Source organism: Nicotiana tomentosiformis, chromosome 9, assembly GCF_000390325.3.
Source record: "Nicotiana tomentosiformis chromosome 9, ASM39032v3, whole genome shotgun sequence".
Taxonomy (NCBI): Eukaryota; Viridiplantae; Streptophyta; class Magnoliopsida; order Solanales; family Solanaceae; genus Nicotiana; species Nicotiana tomentosiformis.
In genome coordinates, this window is record NC_090820.1 from 100,579,381 (window position 1) to 100,603,927 (window position 24,547).

Sequence of the window (24,547 nt, forward strand, 5' to 3'; positions counted from 1 at the left end):
TCGTGGTCAAAATTCAAAATTATCAATTTCTAGGTTTCTTCAAAAATCCCACGATTACTATAATTTTTCATGTTTAAATCCACATGTAAATCATGTATTTAACTCACAAAGGTAGGAATCACTTACCTCATGAAGGATGATAAGAATGGAACTCCAAAATCGCCCCCAAGGCCGTCTCCAATGAGAGAAATGAGGTAAAATGAACCAAACCCACGTACTTAACAAAGCATTCTTCCCTGCGATGTTCCGCACCGGTAGAACTCTTTACGCTTCTGCGGCTCTGCTTCTCCGGAAACAACCTCGCAGGTGCGATTTCCCCCAAGGCGCTAGATTTCTGCTTCTGCGGACATCCAATCGCAGATGCGAATCCTCTTATGAAGAACTCACCCGCATTTGCGGACTCCCCAGCTCGAGCAGCACTTCGCACCTGTGCACCCATGACCACATATGCGGGTTCGCAGGTGCGCTAAAATACCCGCACCTGCGATCTTCTAGCCAAAGGCCAAATTCACTTCGGTGCCCCTCCGCCAGCATCTGCAAGTCCGCAGGTGTGGATCTAGCCAGCCTCAGTCTCATCCGCTTTTGCGACCCCTAGGCCACTTTTATGGTCTCGCACCAGTGGCCATAACCTCGCAGGTGTGATCACACCGGAACCCTCAAGATTCCAATCTGATTCGCACACAGGGCCCCTGGGATACCAACCAACCATACTAACACATCCTAAAACATGATACAGACTTAGTCGAAGCCTCAAATTACGCCAAACAATATCAAAACTAGGAATCGACGATCAAAACCTTTCTTTAAACTTTAAAACTTCGTCGAACGCGTCATAATTCTGCTTAAATATTTCAGAATGACACCAAACTTTACGCACAAGTCATAAATCACAATACGAACCTATTCCAAGGCTTGGAACCCCGAACGTACATCCAAAATATCAAAGTCCACTTCAAATCAAACTTAGAAAATTCTAAAATCTTAAAAATGCCAACTTTCCATAATAGGCGTCGAAATTCTCCCGGACCACCCGATACTCAACCCAAACATACGTCCAAGTCCGAAATTATCATACGAACCTATTGGAACCTTCAAATCCCAATTTCGAGGTCGTTTACTCAAATGTAAAACCTTAGTCAACTCTTCCAACTTAAAGCTTCCGAATTGAGAATTTTCCATCCGGATCAACTCCGAACTTCCCGAAATTCAATTCCGACCACACGTACATGTTATAATGCATAAAGTGAAGCTATTCAAGGGCTCAAACTGTCGAGCGACGCGCTAGAGCTCAAAATGATCGATCGGGTCGTTACAGATTTCTTTGTTTAGGCAACTAGTTTCACTAATTATTATTAATGAGTACTCGCTAGTAGTTACTTTCTGATAATGTAAAAAGAATTTATCTACCCCGTTATCGTATATAATTGAAACTCATTGGCATCTAATGACAAGGTGAGTACGTCTAGGGGCGGAGCTAGAAGCTGGGTATAGGTTCGACCAAACTCAGTAGCTTTTGCTCAAACAATGTATTTATGTTAAGAAATTTATTAAATATGTGCAAATACTAAATTCAGAACCCATAAAAAATTTCTCAATCTAAAATTCAAAACCCCTAAAGTTAAAATTCTGGCTCCGCCTCTGAGCACGTGCCTTTGTCATCGGATCATACTTTTCGCAATAAATTCATAAGCTTTAAATTGGGTTGACCGGTTAACAGATATTATCAGTTCCTTTAGTAAGCTTAAAAGAAAGTAACAATGATAATACGTATACGTTTGGAAAAACCAGAAAGTATTAAACTTGCAAAATAAATTTGGAGAATACTATGGAAATCGTCAACTTTTACAAAGTCTGAACTCTGAAGTATTCAAGTAGGACTGATATGTTGATTCCATCAAAGTTTTAGTAGAATGACGTTCGTTTATAGTTTTAGTTTCTTATCTTTTATAATTGTTCTTAGTTCCCTATTAAGTACTAATTATGAGTGATATTAAGAGTGTTGTTTACTTCCACGTTTGTTCTTTTGCGTATATAGTAAATCTTAAATTACAATATTATATTAAGTTTAACTTATATATACCGATAGTGTTAGATTTAATATGCAAAGTTACGTTTATTGAAGGTCAATTTAATTTGATAGCGACTCTTCCGGTGCTGTTTTTTGGATTAGATAGTGTTACCTTTGTGTCCTGAATTGCTATCCAACCCTTAAAGATCGTGGGTTGTGTTGGTACGTAGCAGAGGTCCAAAGGAATGCGAAGCCTTTATTGGTATCGAAATAACATGGTGCATGCGGAAGCAAACAAAAATAATTTTGATGACGATAAATCAGACATAAAATATTCGTATCAAAAGAAACTATCATTTAAAGTAGTCTAGTCAAGTGACCTAAATCAATCTCTAAATATAAAAAAAAAAAATTATTGAGACAATAAATTTTCCCCTAAATAAAACTCTCTGAAAGACTGTATTATGTATATTGTTGTTATTGTTGTGAGAAGCAAAGATACTCAATTTAGAGATGCCAAAGACTTTTCTTCCAAAAAAAAAAAGAATAAATCATATGAAAGAGATTTATTCCTTCTAGAAGTCTTTTTTACTTAATTCAAAAAAGACAATCCTAATAGAATACAAATTCAACGCAAAACCCTAAGAGCTTCCCGCTATAAGGATCAATGAAAATCTCAGAATTCGGCTCATTAGCATTTTTAGGGCATCGTGCAACCACCGCGGGTAACTGATAAGCGCATTGTGGATGATTACGCGATCATAGTGTAATTGCATGAGACGTTCAAATTAAAGCTGCTCGTCATAGCCCAGGCTTAGTTCGGTACCCTTGTTATGTTTTCTTCTATTGTGAGGCCCGTTTGGCCTTGTTGAGGATCTGCTCTATCGGTTTTCATTTCTTTTGTTTCATAGTTAAAAACTTTCTGTTCATGCCTCAAGGATTAGATATATTGGCTAAACCTTATGAAATCCGATTTTAGTGTCGTTTATCCAATTTGTGGGGCCATTATAAATAAAAAGTAATTAAAAAAAAGATAACAACAAATTGCAATGGCAACATGTTGCCATAACGGCAGAAACAAGAATGAAGTTGCAACAAGGCTAAAACCAAAACCAAGCTTGGACGTTGGCAATTTGCTTTGCAAATTGCAATGAATCAAGCATTTTGATTCACTGAAAGTTTGGCAAGTTCTCCTATAAATAGGAGCTCAGTCCTTTCGAGAGAAGCAACAAAGAGTTAGAGAGAGTAATCCACAGATTGTAGTCTGTGAAATAAATAGTGAGTGTGAGTAGTATAGCAGTAAGGTATTTGAAATAAAGAGTAATATTTCTTTTAAAGTTGTACTAGTCTCTTAACACTACTAAGTTATAATTTATAGTGGTAATGTTGCTCCACTCGGGTATTGCATTTTACCCCGTTAAAAGATTTGGTGTCGTTGTTACTCTCTTGTGTTATTGTGATTTATCGTGGATATTGTTCCTAACGGGTATATTATTTTTCCAATAACGTGGTATCAGAGCCATGGCGAGTAATGGTCCACTATATTTTCAGCACCCCCGTCTCACAAAAGATAATTATGAGAAATGGTGTCTACGTATGAAAGTCATTCTTGGCTCTCAGGATCTGTGGGAAATCGTAGACAGTGGGTATACAGAACCCGATAATGAGGAAGCTCTGCCTCAAAATGAAAAAGATGTCTTGGCAAAGATAAGGAAAAAAGGATCAACAAGCCCACACGCTCATCCACCAATGTTTGAATGATGCCATGTTTGAGAAGGTGGCAAATGCTACCACCTCAAAGGAAGCTTGGGAGATCTTACAAAACTCTCTCCAAGGAGTTGACAAGGTGAGGAAGGTAAAACTTCAAACTCTAAGGGCTGATTTTGAAGTTTTAAAAATGAAAGAATCCGAATGCATTTCGGATTATTGTACAAAAGTGAAGGTTGTTGTAAATCAACTGAGAAGATACGGGGAGGAATAGAAGATGTGCGTGTGGTTGAAAAGATCCTTCGCACTTTAAGACCTGAATTTGATTTTGTGGTGTGTGCTATTGAGGAGTCTAAAGATTCAGACTCTATGACGGTGGAGCAATTGGAGGGTTCTTTACAGGCCCATGAAGAAAAGATCAAGAGTAGACAAGAAGTGTTACTGGAGCAACTTCTTAAAACTCAGGCATCCTTTAAGGATTATGGAGGTGAAAAGAGCTATCGAGGCAATGGCCGAAGCCGAGGCCGTGGAGGTCATGGAAGAGGAAGAAGTAATGGTAACAACTTTAATAATAAAGTTAAAATTCATCAAACATTCAGAGGTCATGGTCGTTGACAAAGAGGAGGAAGGGGACATGACTACTACCAAGAAAATAATGGATAAGGGTATGACGAATCAAAAATTGAGTGTTATAATTGTCATAAATTTGGCCATTACTCTTGAAAATATCGTAGCAATATTAAAGAGAATGCTAACCTTGTTGACGACAAGAAAGAAGAAGAAGAGTCAACATTGTTGCTGGTACTCCAAGAAGAAGATATGGATGATTGTAACTTGTGGTATTTGTACAACGAAGCAAGCAATCATATGTGTGGATGCAAAGACAAGTTTGTGAAAATCAATAAGTCAATGAGAGGTAATGTATCTTTTGGAGATATCCCAAAGATTCAAATCGAAGGGATATGTACGATTCTAATCTCTTGTAAAAATAGTGGCCACAAGTTAATTCAAGATGTTTATTATGTACCAAAATTAAAAAGTAATATTTTGAGTTTGGGCCAGCTTCGTGAAAAGGAATATGACATCCACATAAAAAATATGTATCTTTGGCTTAGAGATTCAAGCGAAATTCTAATTGCTAAAGTGCATATGGGAAAGAATAAATTATTTTTTCTGAATCTTAAGACAATTGATGTAAAGTGTTTGAAGGCTAATGTATAAGATGAATCATGGTGTTGGCACATGCGATTTGGGCACTTGAATTTTGAAGCGCTCCAATCAATGGGATAAAAGAACATGGTACATGGGATACCATCAATCAACCATCCCAATCAATTGTGTGAAGCTTGTCTTCTTGGAAAACATGCAAGGAGGAGTTTTCCGAAGGAGTCCATGTCAAGAGCAACCAAGCCACTCCAACTTCTCCACACTGATGTGTGTGGGCCAATCAATCCACCTTCCTTCGGTAAAAGTTAATATTTTTTGCTTTTCATTGATGACTTTAGTAGAAAGATTTGAGTTTATTTCTTGAACCAAAAATCTGAAGCTTTTGCTGCTTTTAAAATTTTTAAAGTACTTGTGAAAAAAAAAGTGGCTATAAAATAAAAGCTTTAAGGTCTGATAGAGGAGGCGGATTCATTTCAAAAGAATTTAATGACTTTATGCAGCGTTGACAAATTAAATACACACGGTAGTTATGAAGTTAATATTGGGTGCGCGAATAAAGTCTCACATTGGTAGCTGAAAAAATTGAGTGTCTACATATAAGGTGTAAAGATCTCTTAATGGTATGAGGCATTTTAGGAAAATCGTGCGGACTTGACCCAAAACGGACAATATCACACGGTTTCAAGAGTATCTTTGGGCTGGTTGAACCCAACAGTTAGAGAAATGAACTCGAAGTTGTTAGAAAGTTACATTACCTTTAGAGTGTGATTGATTGGAACTACTACTTAAAAGTTGAGATATATCTATTTAGTTTTGTATTATTAAGGTTTCTTCTATTGGTGATTGCTTTGGTAAAGTTTGTACAACTAAAGGCTTGTGTATCTATGTGGTTTTAGACAACCATTTTGTCCTTGTCAACGTAATAATTGTAGAAAGGGCTGAGATAATAAAATTTATGAACAGTCAATGTTGGAGCAAAATGCAGCAGGAAAATAGGCAGTTTGATGGAAACCTACCATCTGAATGAATATAGTGTTCATAATTTCATTTAAAAGATGGAAACTGTTGCGTTCTTCTGATTCTGAAGTCTCACCAACTAACAATTCCAAGCTTTTAGTATATCTATCTATCGCAGCTGCTATCCTTTGGGCGCGCACTGGATAACTTGCTCATTATGCAATAGCTTGCAAACTATACCAAAAATATAAACCGCACTAGGCAAACCCGGTACGACGAGCTCTGACTGAGGATATTGCTGGTGAGAGGAATCGATCTCAAGTCTTCTGGGTGGGAAACAGCTCACCTAACTAACTCAGCCAACCCTTTCGGGCTCATACACGAGATGTATAGGCAAGTTCGATGTGACGAGCTCTGACCGAAGAGGTTGCTGGGAAAGACCTCCCTGCGTCTTTTAACATAAATATGATTGCATCTAAGTTTCAAGCTGGAAACACTTGAAACTAATTAGATGTTTTTGGAAAAAATTATTAAAACAAAAGATGACAACATACTTAATTACATCGTGGGACAAATAATCCAAAAACTATATAATTACACCCAAAATTCAATCACAAGGTGGCGTTCCAAATAGTCTCTAAATTTCCCATTTTAATTTTTTTTGTTGTTGATAATAATCGGTAATTGCTTATAGTTACATAGCTGAGTTCTCTCCTTTAAAGATGGATAATAAACTGCCTTCAGTTAGAACTCGCACCAAAAGAAATGTTCTCGAGTAGGTCTTTATCAATGTATAGTACTGTTACAACTACTCCCTACGTCCCAATTTATGAAATGGATCTCCAAAACAATTTATTTTTTGACCGTTAATTTTTCACATGCCTTTTAAATATTTTATTAAGGGTATTTTTGGTAAGAAGAAAAATCAAAACTGCGTCTCCTTCTACTTTTGGAAAGAAGCTATTTTTTTTTTCTTCTCAGAAACCGCTTCTGCTTCTTCCCAAAAGCACGTTTTCCCCGAAAAAAGCTTGGTCAAACATCTTACGTTAAGAAAACAAAAGTACTTTTGGGGGAAAAAAAGCACGTTTGGCCTTTAGAGATGCTTAGCCAAACAGGCTATAAGAAGTTTGAATCTTATAAAGGGAAAAATATAAAAAGATTTCAAATAAAAATGTGTAAAATTGAGATAGAAGAATACTCTAACAAAAATGAAATAAAAAAAACAAATCAATATATATATATATATATATACACACATTTAAATTAATGGTATAGTATCTTAGGTATTGGGTCTAAGTAAATCTTCCCAAGATTGAAACGTTAAAGTAGCCTACATGGGTCTTTTAAATCTACCGATTTTTGGAAAAAGTAAAAAGAAATGTAAATGGATGGGCTAGGTCATATTCGATTCCTAGACCTTCCATTTTGAATGAACCCACTTCAACCACTGCACCATGCCTCACCTTGTGTCATGTGGGTTCAACGTTTATTTTCTTATGCTTTTCTGTTGCTTAGAAAATTAATTTATACATAAAATTAGTATAATTTTTGACGAAGCGGATTCAGTTGAACCAACTTGAACCAATGTGGGTCCGCCCTTGGGTGCAACTGCTGAGGAGATTTTATAGTGAACTGCATTCCAGGCCACGTACCGCAGTCCACAGAGTATTCATCGTACTATTTACTTTATCATCTCTTATTTACATTCCAGACAGATGTTGTATTATTATTATACTCTTTAGTAAATGCTCATGCACTTGTGACACCGAGTTTTGGGGATATTCTAGTTGATGCTTACGGATTCGCATATTATTATCACTTTTTTTTATGCAATACTAATTATGTATGTACCCGTATTTTTAAAGGCGTAAATTTCATTACTTAATAAAATTTATGATTTCGAAAGTAATAAAATAAATAATTAATGTGATAGTTCACCGTTGGCTTATCTAACTGCGACGTTGGGTGCCATCACAACCTATAGTGGGTTTTGGGTCGTGACAGTTTGGTATTAGAGCCCTAGGTTCACTTAGGTCTCACAAGTCATAAGCAAGTCTAGTAGAGTCTTGCGGATCGGTACGGAGACGTCTGTACTTATCTTCGAGAGGCTACAAGACTGTTAGGAGCACTTCCCTTATAAATTCCTCGTCGTGAGATTTGATTTCCATTGAGGCTTATGCCTTCATTTCCTTCCTACTCATTCTTATACGATGTTGAGCGTTTGTTATCAATTGGGCATCAAGGAGTTGTAGTGCTATTGCAGATGTAGTGCAGGATATTTTTCCATGCGGATTCGAGCGAGTTATTATCATCGCCTTATGGAAGGGTATTCTGTCATTTCAGCCCTGTATCAATAATGCATATTATTTTAAGGCTATGCATAGATTGTTATGATATTCACGTGTTGTTATCATGCTGTGTTGTTGTGAATAGTAGAGTGCGTATGGATGTGTCGCGGCAGTAAATGACTTGAAATGAGGATTTCTCAGTGCATGGTTTAGAGGTTCAACATTTAGCTCCAGAGGAGAAAAAGCAATTAGACTATAGATATTCATTCCTTGGTTGACGGAATAGCGAGATCGGATATTTTTCAACTTGGTAGAATTTCTCATTTCTGATGTGGTGTCCTCGTTCTTATTTGAACGCATTAAGGCTCGTCGGCATTATGGTCTTCTTTGATTTGCCTTCGGGGCAGGGTGTTGTGAAATGGTGCCTAAGAAGCGATTATTAGAGATGACAGTGTATGTTGGCTTCAGAGTCTAATCGGCGCTTCTAATGTTGATGGTTCGACAGAAGATGATCTTTATGCAGTCTCAGAGTTGGTGGCAATTACCCGTTTGGGTGCCACAAAGATGGATTATGATTTGAGATAGTATTTTGGCTGCAAATGAGGAGGAAGGACACGGTGGGAGGTGTCTCATGATGGTTGAATTGCTAGCAGGTCAAGTATGAACAACAAAGGCCGAGAATTTGCTGTAGGAGATGGGTTTAACTGAAGTGGGAGTGGCAGAGTAGCATATGGATTATGTGGTAGGATAGCCACATGCTTTAAGAAAGTGTAGGGTGCTTTGGGGATCATGTTGGACAATGCCTAAGTTTATAAACTTTATTTGGGACGGTGGCTACTGTACTGAGGAAGATTGAATATGGCAGAGAGGAGTTTTCTTGAAATGATGAGGGTGTGAAATCTTGATATCATTTTTGGATGCAACATGACTTCGAGTTTGGAATGTATGGTTGGACTTTCAGTTGATGCTAATGGGGAATGAACAAAATTTTGCAGCTAGTGAATGAGCATGGGCTCAGGAGGGTTCGCTGATTCGTGGTAGTTGCAACCAGGTCAATGTTGTTGGAAGATGTCGAAATGGAATTCCACAGGTGGGCTACCTCCTGTGAGAAAATTGGCGACTGCATGATTGTTGACGACGTACCCATGAAGGGTTTTACTTTCTACACAGCAGGAGGAAAGTGCTGTGATGTGATCTTGGGTCGCTTGAAGAAGATGGTACGACTGTTACGAGGTTGAATGTTTGATGGTAGGTGATAATTCGGAATGTTTTATGCAAAGTTTAACATGGGATTGCGAGAATTTGGTGGGTTGACGGTGCAATATCATGGTAATTGAGAAGGAGAAGTAATTATGGGTTCCAAATTTATGTGATTGTAGCTTAAAGCTAAGTGGGGGAGACCACAGTCTACGATTGGGTCACGTGGTTATCTGCTTGTGCGGTTTCTGGTTATCTGTACGTGGACTATTTATGACTAAGAAAAGAAAACATCAGGGGTAATTCGTGTAAAGAACTTGTTGAATATGTGCTATATTTTTCCTTATCGATTCATGTGCAGGTTTTGAGAAGACTCAAGAGTTTATGCTTCTTGTGGATGTGATGTACAAAGAAAAGAATTCAACTGGTTACTTCTTTGGGAGTGTTCATGTGCTAACAGAGAGTTGGAGTTTGGTTACATTCGGGACAAGGTTAGAGTGGGTGACTCTCAACAGTGGTTCTAATGGGTTCGAGGATGTAAGCGCGTGTCAGGGTGTGAAGAATTCTTGGGAATTTTTCTATGTTACCATCGGGTCTACGGGGCACTATTGGAGAAATGGGATAAACAACTTCGAATTTACGGAAGGTCTTTCAAAATGGGTGTACCAGTTGGAGATGCTATTGTGCGCATGAGGAGGGTATGAGATAGTTCATGGGTATTGAGACGATGTAGTCTCGTGATTTGGGTCACACGGGATGAGTGCTGATTGAGTTTCATTATGTTTTTTATTGGAGCGATTATTATTTCTAAGGAAAGTCAAGAGTAAATAGGAAGAAGTTTGGTTGGTTGGTAATGGTTTGAATCAGCATGATTATGGCAATGATCAGTTCCTTTGGCGTGTTAAGTTATACATGTGGCTCCGTGGTTGTACGTGCGGGCTTGACAACCACCATAAATTGATTGATTTGGGAGGTATTTGATTCATATGGCCTAATTATGTGTAAATGGATCCCGGAAGGGTTATGGCTGTTTAGACCACGATTTGAGGTTTGTATTATCTGTGGTTATGGGAATTCAGTTGCTTGTTGCTATAGATCTTTTGAAATGAGTTAAGTGAAAGGTTTCTAGCTAATGAAGTATTTATTCAACTAGTAGTTCAGGGGTTACGATGAATTCTTTCACTCTCGCGTAGCGGCATGGTAGGTGCAGTGAGCTGCATGGGAATTAGAAGTTGAGTATCAATGTTGCAGTTCAGTTTTGATAAGAATGTCACGAGCTCGGATGAGCAGGGAGGATTTCAGATGTTCCGAATATGCTGACGCCATCTTAGTGTCGCCGGAGAATGGTGTACTGTGTAAGAGGCATTGTGTATTGACTTGCGGATTCTTGATTGACTTTACAGAGTTAGTACGGTTGGTGGTATGGAGGTGCAGACTTTGCTACCTGATGTGGAAGGTCGTGGGAGCATATTCCACGAGAAAATTGTATAAGTGTGACATGTTAGTCAACTGATTGTTAAAGATTGAAACCAAGTATGGAGATTATGGTACTATCGCTAATGTGAGAGTTTATGCCTCGAAGGCGCTCTATTTCTTTGGTTGTGTACTGTGGGAGTTCATTCCAGATTAGACGGTTCTCATGTGTGTCATGAATAGGGCCATTGTGGATCCTTGAAAGGTTGTTGGCCCAATATGGTGTGATCGGAATCGGCTTGAGGCCCGTTGGTAGGTCTAATGTGAATGTGTGCCCTACATCAAGCCAGATATGTTCATTCGGCATAGCATTTCTTACGGAGGAGTCTTCGGTCACTGGATGTTATCCCTGTCATCAGCTATTCCATGTAATACTCTATTATGCCATATAAGTTGTAAGACGACTCGATTATTCGTGCTTGTGTTGTGATCCCGTGTATCATGTGGTGTTATATGAGCAGGGTGGCTCTCGAAATGCAGGTCATTTATGGCACCTTAGACGTGCTTTGGTTTTGGTAGCGTATGGCACTATCCGTCTCCCCAGGGTTGTATTATGTAATTGGCGTGCTTATGGTCGATATTCGGGTATTTCGTAAGTATAAGCATTACGGCTTGATGGGTGTTTCCTTATTGATTGTTATGTGTGAAGCGGGTGGCACGCCGCCACGGATATGTTATTTGGATCAGGTGGCACGCCGCTACAGGTATGTTGTGTGGATCGGGTTGCACGCCGCAACAGTGTCTTGTTTGGATCAGGTTGCACGTCGCAACAGTGTCATAGTTGGATTGGGTTGCATGCCGCAACAATGAGATGTTGAGTACGGTTCCCAATACCTATTTTTTGTGTCTTGTTTCTCGTATCCGAGAAAGGTTTATAGCATCTATCGTTTTATTCGTTTCATGGGCTGGGTAGTTCCTTGCCAGAGTTCGTTCTTCCTTATGTGTCATATTCGAGCTATAGCTTGTTGGCACAATGATGGCGTCATGCGAGATTTTAGACTGGGTTAACGTGGCTTATTGCTCGAGCAGGTTGTACTGGGTGAGATGAGGTTATTGGACCTGAGATCAGTACAATTGGATTTATGTAGGGTATATTAAAGAGAAAATATCGTTATTCAGTTCAGAATGAGGTAATGGTTATTGTCAGGTGGAGAGACCCCATGATTTATTGATTTGGTAGATGGTTATGAGTTTCTATACATCTCTTTCATCGTGGCAGTATTGCGAGAGTTGGAATAGGGCTACATGTGTTATGAGCTGTATTGCGGGCATTATATTCGTGAAATTGCAGCTATCGTGGTCGGAGGATGTTATTATGGGCAAATGACTTATGTGGTGCATATTTCATCATAGGTTCATGATCATGTTTTGGTACGGTGTGTAGTGATTGATACGGTGTTCGTATATTAGAATCGGATCTTGTGGAGAATTCCGGATGTTTGAATTTGGTTCTAAGGCTTGTTAGCTAAGGATATAGGGAGGATCCTCAGTCTGGCTCGAGTTAATGTGCTCACATGGGTTGTGGTGGCAAGGGCAGGTGCTCTAGGTGTTAAACATTAATTTTTGGTCAACCCCAGAACCGTTCGTGGCACGTTCGAGGACGAACGTATGTTTAAGTGGGGGAGGATATAATGACCCGACCGGTCGTTTTGAGCTCTAGCGTGTCACCTGGTGGTTTGAGGTCTTGAGTAGAGTCACTTTATGCATTATGACTTGTACATGTGGTCGAAATTGAATTTTGGGAAGTTCAGAGTTAATTCAGATAGAAAATTCTCAATTCGGATGCTTTAAGTTGGAAGAGTTGATTAAGGTTTGACTTTAGAGTAAACGACCTCGGAATCGGGATTTGATGGTTCCAATAGATTTGTATGATTATTTTGGACTTAGGTGTATATTCGGGTTAAGTATCGGGTGGTCCGGAAGCATTTCGGCGCCTATTACGAAAAGTTATCATTTTGAAGGTTTTAGAATTTCTAAGTTTGATTTGAAGTGGACTTTGATGTTATGGATATCCGTTCGGGGTTCTGAGCCTTGTAATAGGTTTGTATTGTTATTTATCACTTGTGCGTAAAGTTTGACATCATTCCGGAATGTTTAAGAAATATTCAGGTGCGTTTGGCGAAGTTTAAAAGTTTAAAGAAAGGTTTCGATCGTTGATTCATAGTTTTGATGTTGTTTGGTATAATTTGAGGCTTCAACTAAGTTCGTATCATGTTTTAGGATGCGTTGGTATGGTTGGTTGGGGTCCCGGGTGCCCCGGGTGCGATTCAGATTAGAATCGGATCGAATTTTGGACTTAAGGAATTGCTGAAGCTTGAGGCTTCTGGTGTGATCACACCTGTGAGGTTATGGCCGCAGGTGCGAGACCGCAAAAGTAGCTCATGGGTCGCAAAAGCGGATGGGAACGAGACTGGCTGGATTCGTAGTGCAAGGGATTTGCCGCACCTGCGGGCTCGTAGATGCAGGCGGAGAGGCGTAGAAGCGAAATTAGTCTTTGGCTTGAAGATCGTAGGTGCGGATGTTTTAGCGCACCTGCGGACCCGTAGATGCGGTCATGGGCGTGCAGGTGCGAAGTGCTACTCGAGCTGGGGAATCCGCATATGCGTGTGATTTCCGCAGAAGCGGATTCGCATCTGCGATTGGATGTCCACAGATGCGGAAAGCTGGCACCTTGGGGGAAGCCACACCTGCGAGGTTGCTTCCGCGGAAGCAGAGCCACAAAAGCGTAAAGTGTTCTGCAGGTGCGGAACATCGCTGGGCAGAATGCTTTGTAAAGTATGTGGGTTTGGCTCATTTCACCTCATTTCTCTCATTGGAGCCGGTCTTGGGGACGATTTTGGAGTGCCATTCTTATTATCCTTCTTAAGGTAAGTGATTCCTACTGTTATGAGTTAAATACATTACTTACATGTGGATTTAAACATGAAAAACCGTAGTAATTGTGAGATTTTTGAAGAAACCTAGAAATTGATAATTTTGGATTTTGACCACGGATTTGGAAACAGAATTAGGAATAAATAATATATTTGAGTTCGTGGTGTTATTGGTAATATTTATCTTCGAAAATATTTTGGAACCTTGGCACGTGAGCCCGAGGGTTGACTTTTCGAGCGGAGTTGGGAATTGTTATAAATTGTTAAGTTTTGAGTATTGAAGTATGTTTTGATTGTTTTGAACGTTGTTTGACTAGTTTCGGACCGTTTGATTTTGAGTCGAGGAGTTAGAGAGGCGTTGGAGCCGGTTATTGAATTTCGGAGCGAAGTAAGTCTCCTATCTAACCTTGTGAGAGGGAAGCTACCCCTAGGTGATGTAATTGTTATGTGCTACTAGTTATGGGCGCTACGTACGCACGAGGTTATGAGAGTCCGTACGTAACTAAAATATGTTTATGTCCGGATAGACTTAGGATTTTATCATGTAATATTTGAATTAATTGAACTCCATTTGCTAGCTTAAATAATTGAATTTATAATGGAAATTGATTTAGAAATACATATATATTAGGACGAGCTTTATTACTTTGAGTTGTTGGCCAATTATTTGAGAAACAGTAAATGTTATATTCACTTTATGCTCCTGTACCTGTATTGTAAGCCCGTGCCTCGTAATTCGATAAGTTCCTTCCTTTCTTGTGGAGCAGGCCGAATGCCTCGACAGTATAATATATGCATCTATGGTTCGTGCCGGTCGACCCTCGACAGTATATACATTATTCCGGATCGGGCCATACGACCTCAGCATAATCGTGTGTTATATCGTTAGCAGTCCGAATATTTACGAGATTATCCTTCCACTGATGCCTGGCATTGTATATGGTATTCCTTATTCATTTGATATTGGCACTTGATATTTTTTGAGTTGTTGAGATAGGATACGAGATTGAGAAATTTTTATCGTTAAAAGAAATTTTGAAAGATTATGTTAGTTACAGTTTTTACCCCACTGCTACTGTTGTGCTTCATATCTGCTTTGATTTATTATACTGATTTATTGGATTACTAGTAAGTGTCGATGTCGACCCCTCGTTACTACTTCTCCGGGGTTAGGCTAGATACTTACTGGGTACGCATTGATTTACGTACGCATGCTGCACTTCTGCGCTAAATGTGCAAGGTCTAACAAGTTCATTTGATGGTCATCTTGGTGCGTAGGTGCATCTACTGAGGAGACTTTATGGTGAGGTGTATTCCAGGCCACGTATCGTAGCCCATAGAGTCTACATCGTACTATTTACTTTATCCTGTCTTATTTACATTCCTGACAAATATTGTATTATTATTGTACTCCTTAGTAAATGCTCATGCACTTATGACACCATATTTTGGGGATATTCTAGTTGATGCTTACGGATTCGCGTATTATTATTACTTTTTTTTATGCAATACTAATTATGTATGTATCCGTGATTTTAAAGGCGTAAATTTCCTTACTTAATAAAATTTATAATTTTGAAAATAATAAAATGAATAATTAATATGATAATTCACTGTTGGCTTGCCTAACGGCGAAGTTGGGCGTCATCACGATCTATAGTGGATTTTGGATCGTGACAAAAACATATATATATATATATATATATATATATATATATATATATATATATATATATATATATATTACAACATGTTAAATAAATAATATGGGCATTGTTTCCATTGTCAACCCGTATTCCCTTTTCTCGTGGTTGACAAAACATTAATTTTTTCATTTATCATTATCTGTGTTAATTTAGAATATTATTATAGTTCTAAAATTCTTATATTTTAAAATTATTAATGTAGTTTAGCGTATAGTTCTCTTCTATTTGTTATTGTCTGCAATAATTAGCTAGTTAAAATAAAAATTTAGAGTTTGTTAACTTGTACAATTAAACAAATAAGTCGAATTTAGTATTTTGGTATCGATTAAATTGATCTTTGTTAAATAAAATTATTAAAAATTTGTAAAGTTTAATAAATTGTCAAAGTTAAGAAAGTAAACAAAAAGTTGTTAAAACTTGCCTTTATAGTATGCTTTTAAAGGGCAGCCTTTGGGAGCAAATCGTTTTTTGGAAGTTTTGTTATGAACCCAAACAAAAACGGAAGGTAAACTCCATTTGTTAAGCCTGATATTGCATAAACTATCAGATGCAGTTGAGGATTTAATCTTATTTTGAGTTCGCTTGCATAAATTTCTGGATCCGCCATTGGTTGCACCTACGCACCAAGATAACCACCAAATGAACCTGTTAGACCCTGCACATTTAGTGCAGAAGTGCAGCATGAGCACGTAAATTAACGCGTACACAGTAAGTATCTAGCCTAACCCCAGAGAAGTAGTGACGAGGGGTCGACATCGACACTTACTAGTGTTCCAATAAATCAATGTGATAAATCAAAGCAGATATGAAGCACAACAGTAGCAATGGGGTAAAAACTGTAACTAACATAATATTTCAAAATTTCTTTTAACGATATAAATTTCTCAATCTCGTATCCTATCTCAACAGCTCGAAAAATATCAAGTGTCAATATCAAATGAATCAGGAATACCATATACAATGCTAGGCATCCGTGGAAGGATAACCTCATGAATATTCGGACTGCTAGCGATATAACGCACGATTATGCCGAGGTCGTACGGCCCGATCCAGAATAATGTGTACACTGTCGAGGGTCAACCGGCACGAACTACAGATGCATCTATTATACTGCCGAAGCATTAGGCCTCTTCCACAAGAAAGGAAGGAACTTATCGAATTATGAGGCATGGGCTTATAAAACAGGTATAGGAGTATAAAGTGAATATAACCTTTACCGTTTCTCAAATAATAGGCCAACAACTCAAAGTAATAAAGCTCGGCCTAATATATATATGTATTTCTAAATCAATTTTCATTATAAATTAAATTGTTTAAGCTGGCAAACGGAGTTCAATTAATTCAAATATTACATGATAAAGTCTTATGTCTAACCAGACATAAACATGCTTTAGTTATGTACAGACTCTCGGCACCTCATGCGTACGTAGCACCCACAACTAGTAGCACATAACAATTACATCACCTAGGGGGTAGCTTTCCCCTGACAAGGTTAGACAGGAGACTTACCTTGCTCTGAAGTTCCATACTCGACTCCAATGCCTCTCTAACTCCTCGATTCAAAGCCAAACGGTCCGAAACTAGTCAAACAACGTTCAAAACAATCAAAATATACTCTGATACTCAAAACCTAACAATTTACAACACTTCCCAATTCCGCTCGAAAAGTCAACTAAGTCAACCCTCGGACCCACGTGCCCGGATTCCGATATTTTTTCGAAGATAAACATTATCCATAACATTGCAAACTCAAATATATAATTTATTCCTAATTCATTTTCCAAAATCGTGGTCAAAATTCAAAATTATCAATTTCTAGGTTTCTTCAAAAATCCCACGATTACTATAATTTTTCATGTTTAAATCCACATGTAAATCATGTATTTAACTCACAAAGGTAGGAATCACTTACCTCATGAAGGATGATAAGAATGGAACTCCAAAATCGCCCCCAAGGCCGTCTCCAATGAGAGAAATGAGGTAAAATGAACCAAACCCACGTACTTAACAAAGCATTCTTCCCTGCGATGTTCCGCACCGGTAGAACTCTTTACGCTTCTGCGGCTCTGCTTCTCCGGAAGCAACTTCGCAGGTGCGATTTCCCCCAAGGCGCTAGATTTCTGCTTCTGCGGACATCCAATCGCAGATGCGAATCCTCTTATGAAGAACTCACCCGCATTTGCGGACTCCCCAGCTCGAGCAGCACTTCGCACCTGTGCACCCATGACCACATATGCGGGTTCGCAGGTGCGCTAAAATACCCGCACCTGCGATCTTCTAGCCAAAGGCCAAATTCGCTTCGGCGCCCCTCCGCCAGCATCTGCAAGTCCGCAGGTGTGGATCTAGCCAGCCTCAGTCCCATCCGCTTTTGCGACCCCTAGGCCACTTTTATGGTCTCGCACCAGTGGCCATAACCTCGCAGGTGCGATCACACCGGAACCCTCAAGATTCCAATCCGATTTGCACACAGGGCCCCTGGGATACCAACCAACCATACTAACACATCCTAAAACATGATACAGACTTAGTCGAAACCTCAAATTACGCCAAACAACATCAAAACTAGGAATCGACGATCAAAACCTTTCTTTAAACTTTAAAACTTCGTCGAACGCGTCATAATTCTGCTTAAATATTTCGGAATGACGCCAAACTTTACGCACAAGTCATAAATCACAATACGAACCTATTCTAAGGCTTGGAACCCCGAACGTACATCCAAAATATCAAAGTCCACTTCAAATCAAACTTAGAAAATTCTAAAACCTTAAAAATGCCAACTTTCCATAATAGGCGTCGAAATTCTCCCGGACCACCCGATACTCAACCCAAACATACGTCCAAGTCCGAAATTATCATACGAACCTATTGGAACCTTCAAATCCCAATTTCGAGGTCGTTTACTCAAATGTAAAACCTTAGTCAACTCTTCCAACTTAAAGCTTCCGAATTGAGAATTTTCCATCCGGATCAACTCCGAACTTTCCGAAATTCAATTCCGACCACACGTACATGTTATAATGCATAAAGTGAAGCTATTCAAGGGCTCAAACTGTCGAGCGACGTGCTAGAGCTCAAAATGATCGATCGGGTCGTTACAAATTTCTTTGTTTAGGCAACTAGTTTCACTAATTATTATTAATGAGTACTCGCTAGTAGTTACTTTCTGATAATGTAAAAAGAATTATCTACCCCGTTATCGTATATAATTGAAACTCATTGGCATCTAATGACAAGGTGAGTACGTCTAGGGGCGGAGCTAGAAGCTGGGTATAGATTCGACCAAACTCAGTACCTTTTGCTCAAACAATGTATTTATGTTAAGAAATTTATTAAATATGTGCAAATACTAAATTCAGAACCCATAAAAAATTTCTCAATCTAAAATTCAAAACCTCTAAAGTTAAAATTCTGGCTCCGCCTCTGAGCACGTGCCTTTGTCATCGGATCATACTTTTCGCAATAAATTCATAAGCTTTAAATTGGGCTGACCGGTTAACAGATATTATCAGTTCCTTTAGTAAGCTTAAAAGAAAGTAACAATGATAATACGTATACGTTTGGAAAAACCAGAAAGTATTAAACTTGCAAAATAAATTTGGAAAATACTATGGAAATCGTCAACTTTTACAAAGTCTGAACTCTGAAGTATTCAAGTAGGACTGATATGTTGATTCCATCAAAGTTTTAGTAGAATGACGTTCGTTTATAGTTTTAGTTTCTTATCTTTTATAATTGTTCTTAGTTCCCTATTAAGTACTAATTATGAGTGATATTAAGAGTGTTGTTTACTTCCACGTTTGTTCTTTTGCGTATATAGTAAATCTTAAATTACAATATTATATTAAGTTTAACTTATATATACCGATAGTGTTAGATTTAATATGCAAAGTTACGTTTATTGAAGGTCAATTTAATTTGATAGCGACTCTTCCGGTGCTGTTTTTTGGATTAGATAGTGTTACCTTTGTGTCCTGAATTGCTATCCAACCCTTAAAGATCGTGGGTTGTGTTGGTACGTAGCAGAGGTCCAAAGGAATGCGAAGCCTTTATTGGTATCGAAATAACATGGTGTATGCGGAAGCAAACAAAAATAATTTTGATGACGATAAATCAGACATAAAATATTCGTATCAAAAGAAACTATCATTTAAAGTAGTCTAGTCAAGTGACCTAAATCAATCTCTAAATATAAAAAAAAAAAAAAATTATTGAGACAATAAATTTCCCCCTAAATAAAACTCTCTGAAAGACTGTATTATGTATATTGTTGTTATTGTTGTGAGAAGCAAAGATACTCAATTTATAGATGCCAAAGACTTTTCTTCCAAAAAAAAAAGAATAAGTCATATGAAAGAGATTTATTCCTTCTAGAAGTCTTTTTTACTTAATTCAAAAAAGACAATCCTAATAGAATACAAATTCAACGCAAAACCCTAAGAGCTTCCCGCTATAAGGATCAATGAAAATCTCAGAATTCGGCTCATTAGCATTTTTAGGGCATCGTGCAACCACCGCGGGTAACTGATAAGCGCATTGTGGATGATTACGCGATCATAGTGTAATTGCATGAGACGTTCAAATTAAAGCTGCTCGTCATAGCCCAGGCTTAGTTCGGTACCCTTGTTATGTTTTCTTCTATTGTGAGGCCCGTTTGGCCTTGTTGAGGATCTGCTCTATCGGTTTTCATTTCTTTTGTTTCATAGTTAAAAACTTTCTGTTCATGCCTCGAGGATTAGATATCTTGGCTAAACCTTATGAAATCCGATTTTAGTGTCGTTTATCCAATTTGTGGGGCCATTATAAATAAAAAGTAATTAAAAAAAAGATAACAACAAATTGCAATGGCAACATGTTGCCATAACGGCAGAAACAAGAATGAAGTTGCAACAAGGCTAAAACCAAAACCAAGCTTGGACGTTGGCAATTTGCTTTGCAAATTGCAATGAATCAAGCATTTTGATTCACTGAAAGTTTGGCAAGTTCTCCTATAAATAGGAGCTCAGTCCTTTCGAGAGAAGCAACAAAGAGTTAGAGAGAGTAATCCACAGATTGTAGTCTGTGAAATAAATAGTGAGTGTGAGTAGTATAGCAGTAAGGTGTTTGAAATAAAGAGTAATATTTCTTTTAAAGTTGTACTAGTCTCTTAACACTACTAAGTTATAATTTATAGTGGTAATGTTGCTCCATTCGGGTATTGCATTTTACTCCGTTAAAAGATTTGGTGTCGTTGTTACTCTCTTGTGTTATTGTGATTTATCGTGGATATTGTTCCTAACGGGTATATTATTTTTCCAATAACGTGGTATCAGAGCCATGGCGAGTAATGGTCCACTATATTTTCAGCACCCCCGTCTCACAAAAGATAATTATGAGAAATGGTGTCTACGTATGAAAGTCATTCTTGGCTCTCAGGATCTGTGGGAAATCGTAGACAGTGGGTATACAGAACCCGATAATGAGGAAGCTCTGCCTCAAAATGAAAAAGATGTCTTGCCAAAGATAAGGAAAAAAGGATCAACAAGCCCTCACACTCATCCACCAATGTTTGAATGATGCCATGTTTGAGAAGGTGGCAAATGCTACCACCTCAAAGGAAGCTTGGGAGATCTTACAAAACTCTCTCCAAGGAGTTGACAAGGTGAGGAAGGTAAAACTTCAAACTCTAAGGGCTGATTTTGAAGTTTTAAAAATGAAAGAATCCGAATGCATTTCGGATTATTGTACAAAAGTGAAGGTTGTTGTAAATCAATTGAGAAGATACGGGGAGGAATAGAAGATGTGCGTGTGGTTGAAAAGATCCTTCGCACTTTAAGACCTGAATTTGATTTTGTGGTGTGTGCTATTGAGGAGTCTAAAGATTCAAACTCTATGACGGTGGAGCAATTGGAGGGTTCTTTACAGGCCCATGAAGAAAAGATCAAGAGTAGACAAGAAGTGTTACTGGAGCAACTTCTTAAAACTCAGGCATCCTTTAAGGATTATGGAGGTGAAAAGAGCTATCGAGGCAATGGCCGAAGCCGAGGCCGTGGAGGTCATGGAAGAGGAAGAAGTAATGGTAACAACTTTAACAATGAAGTTAAAATTCATCAAACATTCAGAGGTCGTAGTCGTTGTCAAAGAGGAGGAAGGGGACATGACTACTACCAAGAAAATAATGGATAAGGGTATGACAAATCAAAAATTGAGTGTTATAATTGTCATAAATTTGGCCATTACTCTTGAAAATATCGTAGCAATGTTAAAGAGAAAGCTAACCTTGTTGACGACAAGAAAGAAGAAGAAGAGTCAACATTGTTGCTGGTACTCCAAGAAGAAGATATGGATGATTGTAACTTGTGGTATTTGGACAACGAAGCAAGCAATCATATGTGTGGATGCAAAGACAAGTTTGTGGAAATCAATAAGTCAATGAGAGGTAATGTATCTTTTGGAGATATCCCAAAGATTCAAATCGAAGGGATATGTACGATTCTAATCTCTTGTAAAAATAGTGGCCACAAGTTAATTCAAGTTGTTTATTATGTACCAAAATTAAAAAGTAATATTTTGAGTTTGGGCCAGCTTCGTGAAAAGGAATATGACATCCACATAAAAAATATGTATCTTTGGCTTAGAGATTCAAGTGAAATTCTAATTGCTAAAGTGCATATGGGAACGAATAAATTATTTTTTCTGAATCTTAAGACAATTGATGTAAAGTGTTTGAAGGCTAATGTATAAGATGAATTATGGTGTTGGCACATGCGATTTGGGCACTTGAATTTTGAAGCGCTCCAATCAATGGGATAAAAGAACATGGTACATGGGATACCATCAATCAACCATCCCAATCAATTGTGTGAAGCTTGTCTTCTTGGAAAACATGCAAGGAGGAGTTTTCCGAAGGAGTCCATGTCAAGAGCAACCAAGTCACTCCAACTTCTCCACACTGATGTGTGTGGGCCAATCAATCCACCTTCCTTCGGTAAAAGTAAATATTTTTTGCTTTTCATTGATGACTTTAGTAGAAAGATTTGAGTTTATTTCTTGAACCAAAAATCTGAAGCTTTTGCTGCTTTTAAAATTTTTAAAGTACTTGTGAAAAAAAAAGTGGCTATAAAATAAAAGCTTTAAGGTCTGATAGAGGAGGCGGATTCATTTCAAAAGAATTTAATGACTTTATGCAGCGTTGACAAATTAAATACACACGGTAGTTATGAAGTTAATGTTGGGTGCGCGAATAAAGTTTCACATTGGTAGCTGAAAAAATTGAGTGTCTACATATAAGGTGTAAAGATCTCTTAATGGTATGAGGCATTTTAGGAAAAATCGTGCGGACTTGACCCAAAACGGACAATATCACACGGTTTCAAGAGTATCTTTGGGCTGGTTGAACCCAACAGTTAGAGAAATGAACTCGAAGTTGTTAGAAAGTTACATTACCTTTAGAGTGTGATTGATTGGAACTACTACTTAAAAGTTGAGATATATCTATTTAGTTTTGTATTATTAAGGTTTCTTCTATTGGTGATTGCTTTGGTAAAGTTTGTACAACTAAAGGCTTGTGTATCTATGTGGTTTTAGACAACCATTTTGTCCTTGTCAACGTAATAATTGTAGAAAGGGCTGAGATAATAAAATTTATGAACAGTCAATGTTGGAGCAAAATGCAGCAGGAAAATAGGCAGTTTGATGGCAACCTACCATCTGAATGAATATAGTGTTCATAATTTCATTTAAAAGATGGAAACTGTTGCGTTCTTCTGATTCTGAAGTCTCACCAACTAACAATTCCAAGCTTTTAGTATATCTATCTATCGCAGCTGCTATCCTTTGGGCGCGCACTGGATAACTTGCTCATTATGCAATAGCTTGCAAACTATACCAAAAATATAAACCGCACTAGGCAAACCCGGTACGACGAGCTCTGACTGAGGATATTGCTGGTGAGAGGAATCGATCTCAAGTCTTCTGGGTGGGAAACAGCTCACCTAACTAACTCAGCCAACCCTTTCGGGCTCATACACGAGATGTATAGGCAAGTTCGATGTGACGAGCTCTGACCGAAGAGGTTGCGAGCTCTGACCGAAGAGGTTGCTGGGAAAGACCTCCCTGCGTCTTTTAACATAAATATGATTGCATCTAAGTTTCAAGCTGGAAACACTTGAAACTAATTAGATGTTTTTGGAAAAAATTATTAAAACAAAAGATGACAACATACTTAATTACATCGTGGGACAAATAATCCAAAAACTATATAATTACACCCAAAATTCAATCACAAGGTGGCGTTCCAAATAGTCTCTAAATTTCCCATTTTAATTTTTTTTGTTGTTGATAATAATCGGTAATTGCTTATAGTTACATAGCTGAGTTCTCTCCTTTAAAGATGGATAATAAACTGCCTTCAGTTAGAACTCGAACCAAAAGAAATGTTCTCGAGTAGGTCTTTATCAATGTATAGTACTGTTACAACTACTCCCTACGTCCCAATTTATGAAATGGATCTCCAAAACAATTTATTTTTTGACCGTTAATTTTTCACATGCCTTTTAAATATTTTAAATTATTTATTATTGTGATTTATAATACTTTTTATGTAGTTTCGAAAATAAAAATTTTATTTTGAAAAATTTAAAAAAATCTATGTCCAAATGCAATTAATAGCCTGTTTGGCCAAGCTGGAAAAATCAGCTTATTTTGAGAAGTGTTTTTCAAAAGTGATTTTGAAAAAAATACTTTTGGAGAGAAGGAGTTTGTGTTTGGCTAATCACTCTGAAAATCACTTTTGAGCAATAATTTGTGTTTGGCCAAGCTTTTCAAAAAGTATTTTTAAGTATCAATTTATGAATAAGGACATGAATAGATTTATTTAATAGTAAATGTTATAAGTAAATAAATAATCTCAAAAATTTCTTGTTACAGGCAATAATTATATCTTTTTATTTTATTTAAGTAAAATATGAAAATAAAATTAAAAGATACTTTAATTTTTTTAATATTATTCAAATATATTAAAAATTATTCAATAAATATAAAAGTATACACCCCTAAAGTCACTATATATTAGAAAACTATCCTAAAAATAAGAAGAAATGCTTATATATTAATATCCTAAGTATTAGATTTAATGGTTATTTTGATATACACTATATTTTATTAAGGGTATTTTTGGTAAGAAGAAAAATC

At 37.7% G+C, this 24,547-nt stretch overlaps 1 protein-coding gene across 1 annotated transcript; it reads left to right on the plus strand.

Annotated features, from left to right (window-relative positions):
* Positions 1-20,936: 20,936 nt before the first annotated feature.
* On the plus strand, positions 20,937-21,541 carry LOC138899274 (uncharacterized). The gene is made up of 2 exons (XM_070185420.1): positions 20,937-21,026; positions 21,137-21,541. Exons 1-2 carry the CDS (start codon positions 20,937-20,939, stop codon positions 21,539-21,541), a joined length of 495 nt encoding a protein of 164 aa, XP_070041521.1.
* The last annotated feature ends 3,006 nt before the right edge of the window (positions 21,542-24,547 follow it).

Excerpts from the sequence above, each read along its gene's own strand:
- LOC138899274 (XM_070185420.1), top strand. The coding sequence starts at position 20,937 with ATGTTTGAGAAGGTGGCAAATGCTACCACCTCAAAGGAAGCTTGGGAG. Across the intron at positions 21,027-21,136 it reads GAGTTGACAAGGTGAGGAAG|ATACGGGGAGGAATAGAAGA; the intron begins GTAAAACTTCAA and ends TCAATTGAGAAG.